General features: G+C 35.8%; 1 protein-coding gene across 10 annotated transcripts in view; it reads right to left on the reverse strand.

Moving 5' to 3' along the window:
- TBC1D32 (TBC1 domain family member 32) overlaps positions 1-17,415 on the reverse strand; it is a 187,842-nt gene that overhangs the window by 102,483 nt on the left and 67,944 nt on the right. For all 10 annotated transcript variants that reach the window (XR_011422150.1, XR_011422151.1, XR_011422149.1 and 7 more), the window contains 3 exons: positions 9,963-10,101; positions 6,255-6,342; positions 4,169-4,287 (listed from right to left, as the gene is read on the reverse strand). Coding sequence is in view for 7 of the 10 variants with exons in the window: in XM_070223689.1 (XP_070079790.1) it covers positions 4,169-4,287; positions 6,255-6,342; positions 9,963-10,101 (346 nt within the window). In the remaining 3 variants the exon portion in view is untranslated. The remainder of the gene's footprint in view (positions 1-4,168; positions 4,288-6,254; positions 6,343-9,962; positions 10,102-17,415) is intronic.

Genomic DNA, 17,415 nt, shown 5'->3' on the forward strand with positions numbered 1-17,415 from the left:
CCACATCCACAGAAGAGTCACTAATGTAAAGCTTTATAGCAATATGACCACCAGGGTTAATTTTTCAAATAAGCCTAATTAATCCATATAAACTTGAAACACATACATATATGATAAGTAGACATAGTTAAATCAACAATCTATGTGTGGACAACACATCATAACAATTCTAACAACATTCATGAGAATTGGAAAATGTTTTAAAATGTGTCTCTCGAAAAGTTTGGTTCTGAGTAAAAAACGAAATGATCCATCTTTCTCATTGCTTGCACAGTTACAGCTGATGTGTAAGAAAACATAAAAGAATAATACATAGGGGCTCTGAAGCAAGGTCATAAATTCTATATACCTTTGCATGCAGGTCACAGGCTAACTTTACCCTTTACCTGCATTCGCTGGAAATCCAACTAACCTAATTATAGTTAATTTTTTTAAGCCATGGTTTTTCCTATCAAAACCGGCTCCTTTTCTGGTGCAATCTTACCAAGCCAATCTCTCCATGAAATTTTTAAGCTCCCACTCTCATTTCATCTTACTAAAAGCAATCTGAATATTTTTCTCAGGCACATTCATTCTTTGGATCCCCAGCAAAGAAGCTTGCAGTGGTTGCCCATCATAAACGTGGAATCTAAGCTCCTAGCGTGACTTTCAAGGCACTTTACTAATTGACACCTTTCTTCTCTTCATAGTCTCTAAAGACTCATTTCCCATTTTTCCTCAGCTTGAAGTCACCACTTCAGTCAATCAAACCCGCCTGTGGTCTCCTTCCAGTGACTGCCACATGTACAAACTTTTCTCATCCTACTCAAACGCTCCAGCTGCCCTCCCACTTACTCATTATCCCACTTCACAAGCTTTCAAAAGTTTGCCACAACATTTCTTTCTAGAAGGTTTTCCAATTAACTCTACCCGTCTCTAGAAGACTTACATTCTGCTAATCCTTGCATGTTGAGTTTGCATTGTATTAATTGTACTTATTTCTAACTATTAAGTTTTCTGCTGGTCATTTAAATTTTTTCGTTAGATTCAGACAACTTGAGACTAGACAAATTGAGAATCTTCACTAAAATCCGAACATCAAGAAAATTAAAAGGAACAGTTAACTCAATCTCTCATTTAGTAGTTGAGAAAACCTGAGAGAAGTGAAGTGACTTGGCCAAAGACACACAACCAGAAAGTTGATAGCAGAACTTATTTAACGTATTTTCTTATTTCCAGGTTAAGATTATTCATTACAAATCACAATATGATCTTCAGACACTATTTAACAGTGTTACCCTTCCTCCACAGTCCTGCCTATCCAACAGAACATTCTGTGGTGATGGAACTGTCATGTAATCTCAACTGTGCAATATGATAGGCACTAGCTACATGTGGCTACTGAGCACCTAAGATATGATTAATGTAACTGAGAGGCTGAATTGTTAACTTTAGTTTCAATTTAAATTTACCATATGGGACTATCGTCTATCATAGTGTAAAGCACAGGAATAGACAGAGGGAAGAGGGGAAAGGGACTGGACTGAAAGTAAACTTGTTAATGTACTTCATTTTATATTGAAGCCACATTATTGTTTTCTACAATTTAAAAGAAAATAAAATTAAATCCCAAAAGAAAACAGAGTCCCTAGGGAATAATACTTAGGACCACAAACTGGGCACTAAGAATGTTTATTACTATGAGTTATTTCTAGATCTTTCAGTACACAGTTTAGGACAATATACAATTTTCTTTTAAAGGGAAGAGTTAATCAGTTTATATTGACATTTCTAATTCAAAGAACTTGAATAAAATCCCTGTAACCTTAAATTCAAATTAGAAATATTTCACAGGGATTAAGAATATTATGCTACTGTATGTAAAATGTAAGAACCTTGTAATCATATAGATTTGTATACCATTATAGCATTTGCTTGTCCTGTATGGTATAGCTGTCATATGTATTACCTCTAAGGATAAAATAAATCCCACTATGTCATAGCTTTCTTCTAAAGATTCACATGTGATTATAAGAAATTAAGAGAAAAATAGGCTTTTATATTCACTCACCTATGTAATTTCCTCTTTCAATCCTAAAAACCCAAATATCCATTTGGTATCATTCTCCTCCAACCTGAAGAAATTTCTTTAGTATTATTTGAAATGCAGATCTGTTGTAAAATATTTTCTTAGCCTTTATTTTAAAATTTCACTTTTACTCTTGAAGAATATTTTTGCTGGATATAGAAATCTAGGTTGACTCTTATTTTCCCCTTTCAGCACATTAAAATGCCCCATTGTCTTCTGGCCTCCACTGTTTCTAATATGATATCAGCAAACTTATCTGCTGTTCCCCTCTAGGTAATGTGTGATTTTCTATGCCTTCTTCAAACACTTCCTCTTTATCTTTCCTTCTCAGCAGTTTGTATGTCTACAATGAGCCTTACTGGGGTTTCCTTTGTATTTTAATTCTTTGCATATTCTTCCCTGGGATTCATTAAGTTTCTTGATCTATAAATTTACATCTTCCAAGAAATTTGGAAATTTTCAGCTATTATTTATTCAAATATTTGTCTGTCCCATTCTCTCTCTCTTCTATTTCTGGTATTTCAATCACACATATGTTAAACCTTTTGATAAGGTCTAACAAATCACCAAAATGCTTCCTAATTCTTTTTTTCTCTCTGCTCTTCAGATTGTATAACTTCCATTGATTTATTTCAAGTTCACTGACTATTTCTTCTGTCATCTTTAAATCTTCTGTTAAGCCCATCTAGAAAATTATTTCAGATAATAAGTTGTTTCTAGTTCTGGAATTTCTATCTGATTCTTTTATAGTTTCTATTTCTCTACTATGATTTCTAATTTGTTCATCATAACAAACATATTTTCCTTTACATTCTACTTATAATAACTGTTTTAAAATCCTTGACAAATAATTCCAACTTCATTTCACAGTACATCTCTATTACTTGCCGTTTTCTGGAGTTTGAATCACATTTCTCTTATTCTTCATATGTCTAGTAACTTTGGATAGTATTCCATACATTGTGAAGGATATGTTGTAGAGATGCTAGATTCTGCTATATTCCCCAAAGAGTGCTCACTTTAATTTAGCAGTTAACGTGGCTGAACTCAAATTCTAAACTCTGACCCCTGTGGTAAGAGCATCTAGTATTTCTGTTAAGTTCAAGTAGATAGTTCAGGAGATAGTCACATATTTAGACAGAATATATACAGAGTTAACTACCTTCTATGTACCTCTCTCATTCTCCAGCTGTATTGTAGCCCTAAACCTTATCTTCTGGTTTTCCAAGCTTGTTTTGAGTATAGATTTCTATCTGTGGGGCACCAATTGGTACTTTCCCTCAAGCAAAAATCTGCTAAATCCAGAATCTCAGGCAGTACCATTCTCTTCATCTTCACATTGACTCCCCTCCATTTTTTTTTTTGCTTATTTTTAGCCATTCCAGCACTTTTAACTGATTGATTTTTAAGTTACTTCTCCTGAGTTTGTGTTTTCTACTGGAGTGAACCAGTCCACCATTACAGAAAGCAGAACTACTAATTCTTTTTGATAATTTTATAATACCCTTTGAATAAAAATTTCCCAGGCTAACATAAAGTCAAGCCAGGAATCATCATTTGATTTTAGTGAAATTAGGAGAACATATTAAATATATAAAAGCCACTGAATTATAACAGAACATTGTATAGTGCTTCAGAATTTTTTTTTTTTTTTGCCATATTACTCTAAATGATAGCATCTTCTCTCTGACTACCCCTCCCTCAAATAATTCAATTTTCTATTAGATTCAAGACAAGAGCAAAAAACATCCTTACTTTTTTTGTGTTGGTTGGCTGGTTTTTGTTTCAGGGTTTTTGTTTTGCTTTGTTCTTAACATGTCTGCTGTATATTACTTTTTCTTAAGGGAGAAAAATTATAGTAAAAATAAGGTGAAATAAAAACATCCTTGCAAAACATAATCCCTAGAGAACACTGGTATTTCTATCATTCACTAAATTTATTTTGAAAACAAAAAATACGGAAATTAAAAAAAGGAGAGAAAAGAAAAATTTAGGAAAGGCTGCTGGTTGTAATTGAATATAGATAAAGTCCGGACAAAGTAATTTCTGAGAGATATACATAAAATCTGTACACTAGTAGGTAATCAAGTCAATCCTTACCTTTTGACAGCTTCGGTCAATAGGATCCACTGGTGTAGATCTGGGATGAGTTACTCTAACATCATCTCTTCCACATTCCAGATTGGCCCATAATTCAGTTATAAGTGCATTAATAAACCCTAAGAAGAATTATTTTATAACATATTTATAGTATACTATCTTTCTGGATTATGGAGGAAAAATATAATTATGCCTCTGACAAGACTGGTCCACAGTGAAAAAAGACAGATGCCTGTATTTTGTATAAGAAATACCCTCTAACCTTAGTAGAAATTGAATCTCCTATTGTTAATATACCTTTATGATACTTCATTATCATAAAACTGTAATGACTAAATTCTGAAAGATTATTTCCCTGGAGGATAGAATTCTGAGTCCCAGCATTTAGCCTTTGGTCAATAACTTCTCTGAGCATGTTTTTTCTGGAAAATAAGGTTTACACTTTACTCTGCAAATGAGCCAACAGTAAGACACAGCCTAAAAGGCAGGTGTGTGTGTGTTTGTGTGTGCGTGTGCACGTGTGTGTGAGTAGAAGGAGGTATCAGGAGGCAAGGTAGGCATCCAAAGAGTACAGTGTGTTCCCTTATTCTAATATAACTAATACTTTTTTGTAATTTCATATGCTTGGAACAATTCTACATTTCACACAGCTTTTGGCTCAATAACGTCTTTAAATTCTCATGCGTCAAATACTATTTATCTAAATGAAAAGGATTAGTAAGCCTGATCATTACATTCCTTTAGGAAGAATCAAATCATATGAAAAAGTGTAAAACAGAATATCTAATCACAAAATCTGTAAGTTCATAATAACAACACTAGAGCAGAGTCCTCTGGTACAACAGAAAAAACATAGGGTCTGAAGTCAAGAGTATCAGGGCTCAAATTACAAATCAGCCAGCTTATTAGCTGTATGTCCTAGACAAATCTCTTGACTTAGAGCATCAGTGCCCCCATTTGAAAACTGAAATAACAGCGCTACATTCAAGGGTTGTCATGAAGTATAAATGGGATGATATATGTAGAGTTCCTAATAGAGTACCTAAGACATCAGAGGAACTCAAGCAGGGTCAGTCTTCCTTCCTTTAAAAGAAGGAATTGCATTTATGAATGCATCTTTGAGAAAAATTGCATTTAACCCTCTCATGAAAAATTTGATACTATGAGACTCAGAAACTTAATGACTCAACCAAGGGAAATCTGAGATTAAATCTAGTCTCCAATGCTTCTTTTAATGTGTTTCTGAGTACTACAATAAATTGGATTTTATTCTAAGTAGAAGAAAAAATAAGTGGTTCAGCTTAGGGCAACTTCTGCCAAGAAACACGTTTCTTAATACAAGTAGTCCAAATTAGTTGAGCCAAAAAATGTTTAAGATACAAGATAAAAAATATTTTCATTTAAGGAAACAATCAATAGTGGTGATTCAGCAACTATAAATTTTGAAAAATATAATTGTAGCATCTCTACGAGAGATTACATCTTGTCTCTGGTTCAGGGTTCTGATAACCTTAAGAGATGATACATTAAATTCCCAACGTTTAAACACTTCAAAAATCCAATCCATATTAGATAATACATGCCAACTGCAAACATAGTGGTGAAAGCTAGGTGGTGAGAGGAAAGCTTCAAGAATGGAAGAGAAGGAAAGGAAATAAGGAAATGGTATGTATGTGTGATTATTATAATTGTAAATTCTGATGCATATATAAGCCACTGAAACTGAGCATTAAGAAATTCTATCAGATGCAACTGTACTAAGAGAGAGGATGATATCCTTTGATTTATACGATGAGGAGGGCTTCTTAAAGTATCAAATATTTCTCAGTTTAGTTCATTATGTGCCACTGTTCTGAGGAAACAACGAAGTTGTACATATTTTCACAGGAAAAAAAATTCCCAGTGCGATTCATGGAAGAGAAAAGATAAAAAGGAAACCCTGTAACTTTCTTTTCCCTAAGGCCTAACTCCAGAAAAACAGCTTTCAAGTAAATATTCTGATACTTGATCGTGCCAGTTAAATTTCCCATTGGCTTGCTCATTTTATTTAAAATAATTATAATTCTAATTAAAAGAAAAACCTTACCTGAATTTTGTAGTGCTACTGCACCAGCTGCTGTTGATGCCACTTGTGTAACCAAAACTCCATAGCCAAACTTTTGGTGTCTGCTGATCTAAGAACATAAATAAGGAACGACTGAGAAGCAGGAAAACACAGCATGCTAATACTTATTCATATGTGACATGTATAGTTAACGAGGTTTTTTATTCATATGCTAGACATTCTTTCAAGTAAAGACAAGAAGAGAAGCAAAAACAAACTCGGAAACTGCCACAATCATGAGTTACGACTAATGTAATATATATATTTTTTTAAAGATTGGCCCTGAGCTAACATCTGTCACCAATCTTTTTTTTCCTTCTTCTTCGTCCTCTCCCCAAAGCCCCCAATACATAGTTGTATATTCTAGCTGTAGGTCCTTCTAGCTGTGCTATGTGGGACACCACCTCAGCATGGCTTGATGAGCAGTGCCACGTCCATGCCCAGGATCCGAACCAGTGAAACCCTGGGCTGCCAAAGCAGAGCACACAAACTTAACCATTCAGCCACAGGGCCAGCCCCTAATGTAACATTCTTAACAATCCTATTTCAGATCTATTCTGGTCCCAGCCCTAAAACCAAGTTGCTTTCTGACCTTGAACAAGTCACTTCTCTCTCCAGGTCTAAGTCTCTTTGCACATAAAATAAGGGACTTGGACCAGATGAAGAGTAAGATTCCTTCCAACTTTATATTCTATTTATTATTTGATTCTTTAGGTTGGTTCTTCAATCAATTTCCTCATTAATAAATTCGTATTGACTGACAATTTAACTGGGTTTTTAAACAAACGTTATAAAGAACAATGGCATCTTCTTAAAAATGACAATACATTTTAGAGGAAATGTGATTTTTTTTCTGAGGAAGTGTATATATATATACACACACATACATCCACACACACACAAAGAATCATCATCATTAATACACAGGTTTGTAAACACTGTTATAGAAAACATTAAATAAATAATTTATTTCACAAAGAGAGTACTATACATGTACTCAAGGTAAAGTACACAAGTGAGTCTGTCTCTCAGCAAAAATCAGAATAAGGAAATAAACACATCATAAAATGTTCCTCCTTTTCACACTTTGGCTAAGATAAGGTTGGCTTACAAAATGGTACTTCTAAACAGAGCTAACCATTTAGAACTTATATTTTTTCAACATTTCATTAAAAGGATATGTTTTAATCAAACTTTAAAAATATAAACTATGGAATTCAGTTATAAGGGAAAAAAGTAGAAAGAATAAGGGATTATTTCTTCAATTTTCTGCTGCTCATGTCTTTATAATGCCTTCCTTTTCCATTTTTATTACTTATATTTTCCATTTTCCTTAATTTATCATCCATTAGCTCTGCCGTTAGATGACACAACGTACAGCAAGATAAATGTGTATCCGTTTCCCACTTGCCTTCCTCCAGATCAACTGAGCAAACACCTTACGCATCAGTCACCCCACTGACCCTGCTGGCTCACATATTAGCAGCCAGGGAGCTTCCCGATCACACTAACTTCCAGAGTAGTCTGGGTCTCTACTTTCTCTTCAGCATAATTAAGGAAACGGTCTAGTTGCTTTCTTACAAGATAACTGAGAATCTAAATTTTCAGGAAATGTCTTGAATAGCCTAAAGCACCATTAAAGAACCGTACTAAATTATAGGGTTGTAAGTTACTGAGGTCCAGGGAACATTATTATTACCACCAGTGTGGCACAAAGGAAAACAAGATTGTTTTAAAATTTATGAATATAAAAAAATGACATCTAGTCCTAGGTGTATTATCACAAGAGTAAAAGCTGTCTCCATGGTTTCAAACATCTGAATGAAAAAGAAAATTGTCTCTGAATTTCTTGAATATTTTAAAAAATGGAACCCAAATGGTTAACTAGTACACAAGGAAAGATTCAAACTCACCAGCAGAGAAATTCAAATTAAAACAATTTCAATTATACAAACTTAAAAAGCCTGAAAAACTTCTATTTGCTAGTCTGAATGTCTGTGTCCCCCCAAACTTCATGTTGAAATCTTAGCCCCCGAAGGTGATGGTAGTAAGTGGAGCCTTTGGGAGGTCATTAGGTCATGAAGGTGGAAAGTCCTCATAAATGGGATTAGTGCTCTTATAAAAAAAGATCCCAGAGAGCTCCCCAGCCCCTTCCGCCATGTGAGGAAACAATGAGAAGTCTGTGAACCAGAAGAAGGCTCTCACCTGACCATGCTGGCATCCTGATCTTAAGACTTCCAGCCTCCGGAACTGTGAGCAATAAATTTCTATCGTTTATAAGCCACTCAGTCTGTGGTATTTTGTTATAATAGCCCAAATGGGCTAAGACAATAGTCTACAAGAAGTGTACATATCCAAGAGCATTACACATATCAAATACATTGGCATGGAAGCCTATGGAAGGGGAACGCATACAGGGTGAACTGAAACTGCAAACCAGGAACGACGGGAATAAAATTAACCAACAGAGAAACGGTGCATGGACAGATGAAGACCATAGGCCATGAACGGAGGCACACAAATAACTAAATTCTCTACAGTTGAGGTCTATTTAAATAAAAACAAAAACACATATCTGCACACACAAACCTAGTATCATAAACCCATGAACTAATATTCATGTTTTACTTATGAAGGGATGGTCAGGCCTCTCTTTCAGGAATTACTTATTCTTTTTTTTTTTTTTTAATTTTTATGCATTGTCTATTTCTTGTTTTTTTTTTCCTTTTTAAGATTGACCCTGAGCTAACATCTGTTGCCAATCTTTTTTTTTTTTTCTTCTTCCCCCCGAAGCCCCTCAAGTACATAGTTGTATATTTTAGTTATAGGTCCTTCTCATTGTGTTATGTGGGATGCCACCTCAGCATGGCTTGATGAGTAGTGCTTGGTCCATACCCAGGATCCGAACAGGCAAAACCCCAGGCCACCGAAGCAGAGCGTACGAACTTAACCACTTGGCAATGGGGCCGGCCTCTCGAACTACTTACTCTTCATCAGCAAAAGCAACTCTAGAAAGTTAATTACTTGTTTTTTTATAGGCTCAAACAACAGCAGGAAGTTAGAATTGAAGAGTAAGGAAGAACAAATAAAATTGTATTCATGATCAGACAACCTAATAACATTAAGAAACAACAGCTGCCAGAGACAAAGAAAACACTTTCGAAAGGATGCTATGATCCTAAGAAAGCCCAGGAGTCTAGGGATATTTACTATGCCAGCAAAAAGCTGAATATACCTCAACGACCTTTGTCTGAGAAAAGGCTAAGTTATACCATAAATTTTATATAACAGCAGCAACAATAAAATTCCTTTACAAATATTTTGTTTCTTTTAAAACGTGAGGCCTAAACTTTCACTGACATGTACATTTAGACCCAACAGGTTTTTTTCCCAGAGTTTCACCTAATTTTAGTATATCCAGATGTTTAACATCATATTTATAAAACACATGGCTGATTAACTGAATTTTCCTATTTTATCTGGTGTTTGTCATCCTGTAAACACAGTCATAGATACCAACATCAATTCTCTAATGCTTTCCCGAAAAAATATCAAGTTCAATATTACAATGCTACATGGCTTTTTAATTGAAGTTTAATAACCTCTTCATGCACAGAAAACAGAAGGATGTTCTTAATGACTTTTACAGCAACAAAAATTCCTTTAACTGTGGCAGATGGAAATTCATACCTGTAATTTTTTTGCATATTGGTTGAACATAAATGTCACACATTCATTGATGGCTCCCGTCTTTTGAAGAAGTAGTAGTCCCTTGGGGGTGGCAGCAAAATTTAGTAAGTCATCTAACAAATTCTCTTCCCAAGCCATACTGAAACAGGTAAAAGAAAGCTATGAATTTCTTTATTACCCTCAAAACTAAAAGAAAACAGTTCAGTTTAATACTGCTAATTAAATTTACAGAGTACACACTGGTTGCAAAGTACTCAAAAAAATAAAATAAAAAGTACAGTTTCCTTGACAGTGAGTTCTCTCATTCTTATATCTTCTATCCCAATAATTTGCCTTCACTGAATGAATCAATATTAACTGCATATGTCAGCATTTTTATTACACCTTGGTTCTCTCATCTATGCCTTAATTTCATTGTTTTCCCCTTACAATTCTGCTGTGCCTGGATTCCCCAAGCCCCAATTCACCACTATGTCTATACTTCCTTTTCATCATAGGGTATCTGTCTTCTGACTTTATAAAGCACATCAGCCATATATTTTCATAGCTTTTTAATTCAACTTTTGGAGAATGACATTTTCTTTCTCAGAACACTTCTAAAAGGAAGGCCAGAAACATTCTCCAGAGAAAAACTCGAAACATTCAGAAGACACACAGTTAATAGAAGAGTCAGGGCTAGAAATCTGGAAACACAGGAAGGAATATGAGCACTTCAGTCTGAAGCACCAGAAGTAAGAGAAAATTTACAACTCCAGCTGTCTGGAAAGAAACCGTGGATATTAAAATAGTTCAAAATCAAAAGTTTATGTACAGTAAAACGGTGAGAATGGAAAAGTATGCCCCCCCCCCCCAACCACCAAGGAAGTTTCAGAAGTCTGTTTTAGGACTGATTACAAGACAGATTTGAAATCCAGGACTTTTCTGATCAAAAAAGGAAGGATCAGTACATGTTTCGACACATATTCCTCTGACACATATTCATTACACAGCAATGACCAAAAGATACAACCATGTTCAAATCCAAAATAAACATCACCATGGACAAAGAGAACAGAAGCACAAAGAAGTGAGTAACACTGTAGTTCTCAGGCAAAAGCAGACAATGGAAATCAAATTTGGCTCCAGTAGGATAAAAAGGACCAAAAGAGTTACATATGAGACAAAAGACCAGTGCTAGGCTCATTGCTTAAGACTTATGACCAGGTAAGACTAGTAAAAAGAATATGTATGTAACTGAAATTAAACTTTATAATTAATTTATACACTTAAAGAAAATACAATAAACAAAATATAAACATATAAAGTGTGCCCCAAACTGGGACTTTTGATAAGCCATAAGCCTAGGGAGACAGGAAGATACAGAGAAAGCCTCATTTCTAGAGATGAGCAGATGACCAGTTCATCTTTTAGTTTTTAACTGTTATCTGTAATACCTTCATCATTGCTGATAGGAGCCTCAAAATGCCAATATAATGTTTATTTAAAACATGGGGGTAAAAGAGAAAAACCATAAAACTGCTGCACAGGGAGGAATGAACATAGAAATAGAAATCTGGAGAAACAGGGAGGGAGGAAGGAAAACAGGAAAGAAAAAAAGACATTTAAACATGGACAGGCAATCAAATTTCAAAAGATATCTAAGCTAAGAGCCAGCAGAATCAGCATTCACCAAATGAATCCATTCCAGTTGAAATAATTTTCAGAAACAATGACTTTATAATAATTTTATTTCCAATGCTCAAAGGAAATTGTTTTTAACTTCCATAAAAACTGTGAAGCCAAGGGCTGGCCCCGTGGCCGAATGGTTAAGTTCGCGCGCTCCGCTGCAGGCGGCCCAGTATTTCGTTAGTTCGAATCCTGGGCGCGGACATGGCACTGCTCGTCAGACCACGCTGAGGCAGCGTCCCACATGCCACAACTGGAAGAACCCACAACGAAGAATACACAACTATGTACCGGGGGGCTTTGGGGAGAAAAAGGAAAAAATAAAAAAAAAATCTTTAAAAAAAATAAATAAAATAAAATAAAATAAAATAAAATAAACTGTGAAGCCAAAAGCAGCAATGAAATGAAAACAGGTAGATTTTTTTTAAAAGAAATTGGAAATCTTGACAATAATAGCCACTTAAAGCAAAAGGGATAAATTCTAGGTCAGTCAAAGAATTAGTGAATTGAATGGTAGATAAATAAGAAATAAATGTTTGAGAAAACAGATGAGACACAGAACATAGACTGAAAAATCTCAAAAAGCATCTAATAAAAGCTCCAAGACAAAAGAATGGAAGGAGTATCTGGAAAGATTACGGAAAATTTTCTAGATTTGAGGAAAGACACCAGATCAGTCTAAAGCTCAATAGAACATTCAAAGTACCAAGCAGTGTAAACTTAAATCACATAGAAACAGGAAATATCTAAAAAAGAAATTAAAAGTTATGAGAGAAAAAAAGGTGACCTATAAAAGAAAGGTGATTATACTAACATTTATCCGTTACTACTTATTCCAGAAGACAGTGGAGTAATGGCCTGAAACACTAATGAGAAGCAATTGTCTATCAAAACTTTTACACATGGATAAACTACCATTTAAGTGTGAGTGTGTGAGTGTGTGAGTGTGTGAGAGAGGAAGGGTTCAGCGGAAGGCCTGTATGCGCCAGCATGCTGATGGGGGGAGTTGTGAGGGGAGGGGGTGGTATGTGTGGGTTGAAGGGAGAAGAGCCATTCTCAGACACAGAAAGATAACGACAGTTTACTACCCTCAAACCTTTAAAGAACAATTAAAGGATAACTATTTGGGGGAACTTAAAAATATACTTCATTAGGAAAAAAGAGAGCCTATCAAAAAGAATGGGTTATAAGTTTCAACAAATGACATAAAGTAAACGTAGCAACAAATTTAATATTAGACTGTCAGAAGAAGTAAGTTAGGTGATTAAAAAATAGAAAATCAAAATTCTAGATAACTATAACAAGATTAAGAGTTATAGAGTGTTTAGAGGATCAATGACTGGTCAAAGTGTGCTAAAACCCATGTTGCTTTTCAAAACATGACATGAATACCCAATTACTTTATACTTTCATAGGAAACATGTACAGTTAAATATATACATTCAGAATTTAGGAATAACCACTTAAACTTGACTAATAATATCAAAACCAAGGGAAAAATAGGAATAAAAACTTTTATTGCTGTAAGATAAGGCAATAAAGGAGAAAAGCAAAGAAAATAGAACGTAAGCAGAAAATATAAGAAAAATAAACCCCAAATATATTAGCATTATAAAAATTTTAAAAACTTAAACTCACCTAATGAAAAAACAGAGATTGCCAGATCAGATAAAAACACAAAATTTACAACTCTAAATGGTAGAAAATAAAGGGATGAAAAAAAATACTGTGTGTTAACAGATAATATTGACTGGCTGACCCAATCTCCATCTACAGCTCCTTTTTCACCAACTCTTATCCAGTGAGAGACAGCCATACGACAAATTCAAAAAGATGTTGACCAAAAAAACGTAATGAGAGAGATTCCTTTCCTGAATAAAAGACAAGGCATCATGAAAACAAATCATTTGCTCTCCACCTTCTTTTCTTAGAAGGCAGCTGGGAGATCTAGAGGTTTGCTGGCCAGTGTATAATCTTAAGGACAAAAAGCAAACAACGATGATGCAGAACAAGAGAAAAGGAGGCTGGGTCTCAAACAGCGTCAATAAGCCAATGCCTGGACATTCCACCAAGATTCTTCTCATTATATGAGAAAAAGAAAGCCTTTCTGAGTTATCTGCAAACAAAAACACTCTTAACCAACATACTATGCAAATACTAACTAAAGCAGATTCAGCAACATTATCACATAATATAAAATTGAAAGCAAAGTACAACAGTAATAAGATAATGAGACACTATATATAATGAAAGGAAAAAGTTACCAAGACATAACAGTGAACTTCTATGTTTCTAATGGCATAGAATGTAAATTTGTTGTCAGTGCCACTGAGCTGATTCTAACTCCTAGCGACAGTGTGGACAGCAGAGCGGAACCCACCCGGTCTTTCCGCACCATCCTCTCTCTTCCAGCACTGCAGCAGACAGTGCTCTGCTGCTATTCACAGGGTTTTCATGGCCAACTTTTTCCGGAAGTGGATGGCCAAGTGCTTCTTCCTAGTCAGTCCTAGTCTAGAAGTTCCACTGAAACCTGTCCACCATGGGTGACTTTGCTGGTATTTGAAATACCAGTGGCATAGCTTTCAGCATCACAGCAACACGCAGCCACCACAGTATGACAACTGACAGACAGGTGGTGTGGTTCCCTGACTAGGGAACGAACTCGAGCCACAGCACTGAAAGCACCAAATATTAACCACTAGACCACCAGAGAATGCAAATATATAAACCAAAACACCAGAATTGCAAAGAGAAATGGACAGATCCACTTCTATAGTGAATGATTATAAATCAAGCAAAATACAGATGGAGGTATTGAAAATCTGAATAACTATCTATATCTGCTTCCCATGAAGAACATAAAATAGACTTTTCAAGCAAAGACAAATTTGTATTTTAATTGACCCTGTACCACTCACAAAATCTCAACCAACCTAAAAGGATACACACCACGCAATCTATGTTCTCTGAAAAGAATAGAAATTAATTAGAAGTCAACAGCAAAATAAGATAGTAGTAAAAACAACTATGTTTGGAAACTTAATGTATTCCAAATATTTCATGGATTAAAGAGTAAAATCACAGTAGAAAGTTCTTAAAAAATAATTACAAGAGTTTATTAAAGTGCTACATATCAAAATGTATTAAAATTAGAATGGCTGATGCAGACTGCTTCTCTCTTTTTTTTCCCCTTCTTCTCCCCAAAGCCCCCCAGTAAATAGTTGTATATTCTAGTTGTAGGTCCTTCTAGTTGTACTATGTGAGATGCCACCTCAGCATGGCTTGATGAGCCATGCTAAATCCGCACCCAGGATCCAAATCAGCAAAACCCTGGGCTGCCAAAGCAGAGCACTCGAACTTAACCACTCAGCCACTCGGCTGGCTCCTAGACTGCTTCTCTCAACATCCATTTTCAATCCCCTTTCACTTATTTTCCTGTCCTACAGAAGTGAGAGAAGGATAGAAAGAAAAAGAGCATTAGCAAAACCAAAACATGGTCTTTGCATGAACAAATGCAATAAACTGTCAAGGGAGAAAATGGCCAAAAAATACTATGAATCAAAAAATGGAAAATAATTACAGCTAAAGAACTAAAAGAAAACAACACACAATACTTTGAACAAATTAACACCAAAAAACTATTCAGATAAAAAGCGTAATGTTATTTTTTAGAAAATATAATCAGAAGTCACTTAATGGCTGGCCTGGTAGTGCAGTGGTTAAGTCCGGCATGCTATTCTTTGGCAGCACAGGGTTCGTGGGTTGGGATCCCTGCCATGGGACCTACACCACTTGTCAGCCACACTTTGGCGGTGACCCACATACAGAAAAATAGAGGAAGATTGGCAACAGATGTTAGCTCAAAGTGAATCTTCCTCACCAAAAAAAAAAAAAAGTCATTTAAGCAGAAATAAGAAACCTGAATGAACCATTAGCCATTAAACATAAACTTGCAGGCTGTATCCCATACTTCTGAAAAATAAAAAAGAGCTGACATACTTTGGTTTATCTTTTCTGCTACTATCTTAGCGTTTAATTCTCCTCAAATTATAGTGAAAATACTCTGAATGTTTCAAAATGGAAGGAAGATCCAAGCCACTGAATTTGTTTACTGGCCTTGAGGGAGGGGCAGATGCTTTGCTAGCTTATGACAACTCCATTTTTTGAATGGTTATATCCTAGGGACAGTTAGACACTCGAGGAAATTAAGTTTTAGATGTTTACTTTTATTTCTTAGAATCACAGGCTGAGTTTTGCACATCAAAGATCCCCCATTATTTAACCCTCTAGTTTTACCAAAGGCCCCTTGATGACTGGTTGGGGCAAGTTGCTTTCCCGTGTGATTACATGTTTATCTATGGTCATGCTAATGGTGGTACTATGTTGCTTGCAATCACTGATATCAACCAAACCTGACTTGTAGAAATTTCATTTGGGGTTGCAATTCAAAGTCTAGATTTAAAAAACATCAACCCCCATGATGACTATACAACAGCTTCTATCTTCTCTGAAGTACTGTAAGCATCAATAAATGGGAGGATGAAGAGGGAATCTCCAAAATATGCTGTCAGAAAATATAAGTTCAAAATGCCTAACATTAGTCTGTCAGAAGCTCAAAAATAGGAATTAACTTTAGCAACTTCCTCTTAATTTTACCTTTATCATAGCAGTCTTACTGTTGGTATCATTATTTAGAAACTAGGGTCTTGGGGTAGGAGAAGCATCATTCATTCATTCATTCACTGATTCAACAAAGTTCTCAGGCCTCTGCTAAGTGCTGGCATCAGGCTAGGCTGGTTAACTAGCCCAGATGGTTTGACACACAAGTTTCAACAAACTGTAAAGGAACAAATAATGCCTATCTCCTAATTAATGTAAAAGAGCAAAAGATACTCAGCTCTTACTATGAGGTAACTGAATTTTGATGACAAAAATGAAATCAACAATTCTGACTACCTTATCAAAAATTCTCTTAAAGCTTTTCCAAGACATTAATAACAGATGGTGAGCGGACCTCTTTTTCTTCTGGCATCCAATTTCCACATGGAGCACATTCCCCAGCTTAATGCTGCTTGCCTCTCTCTACCCAATCACTTGTTCTTCCCCATGAAAGAAGGGACTCAGATTTGGAGGATGACCTAAGCATGTTTGCCTAAGCAATGCGTCTCCACCAGTCCACTTCCTCTTTGAGACCTAACTACCTGTAGGAAGCACACATTCTGCTCTGTTCTACTATGTAGCTAAGTTTGATCTCTGCAAGCTCCGCCTTCAACAAAAGCCTGTGGCTGTCCACTGCCGACTGTGACAGAAGGGTAAATCTGTCTAATTCTTCAGATCAGTCTTAGGAAGCCTATGTTATTCAGTGTGCTGATTCGCTTGACTTTTTTATCTCTTAATTGATTCACAACTCAGGAGGGAAGGAGTGGCATATAATTTACTAGTTCCTTAACACTCTAACATCAGAATCTAGAAATATTACTGACAGTAAAATGTGTGTCAAATACGTTAATTAGGGGCTGGCCCGCTGGCCGAGTGGTTCAGTTCGCACTCTGCTTCGGCGGCCCAGGGTTTCACCGGTTCAGATCCTGGGCACGGACATAGCACCACTCATCAGGTCATGTTGAGGCCGCATCCCACATGTCACAACTAGAAGGACCCACAACTAAAATATACAAGTATGTACTGGGGGGATTTGGGGAGAAAAAGCAATTAAAAAAAAAAAAAAGAGGGGCTGGCGCCGTGGCCGAGTGGTTAAGTTCACGCGCTCCACTGCAGGCGACCCAGTTTT

The sequence above is a fragment of the Equus caballus genome, chromosome 10 (assembly GCF_041296265.1).
Source record: "Equus caballus isolate H_3958 breed thoroughbred chromosome 10, TB-T2T, whole genome shotgun sequence".
NCBI lineage: Eukaryota > Metazoa > Chordata > Mammalia > Perissodactyla > Equidae > Equus > Equus caballus.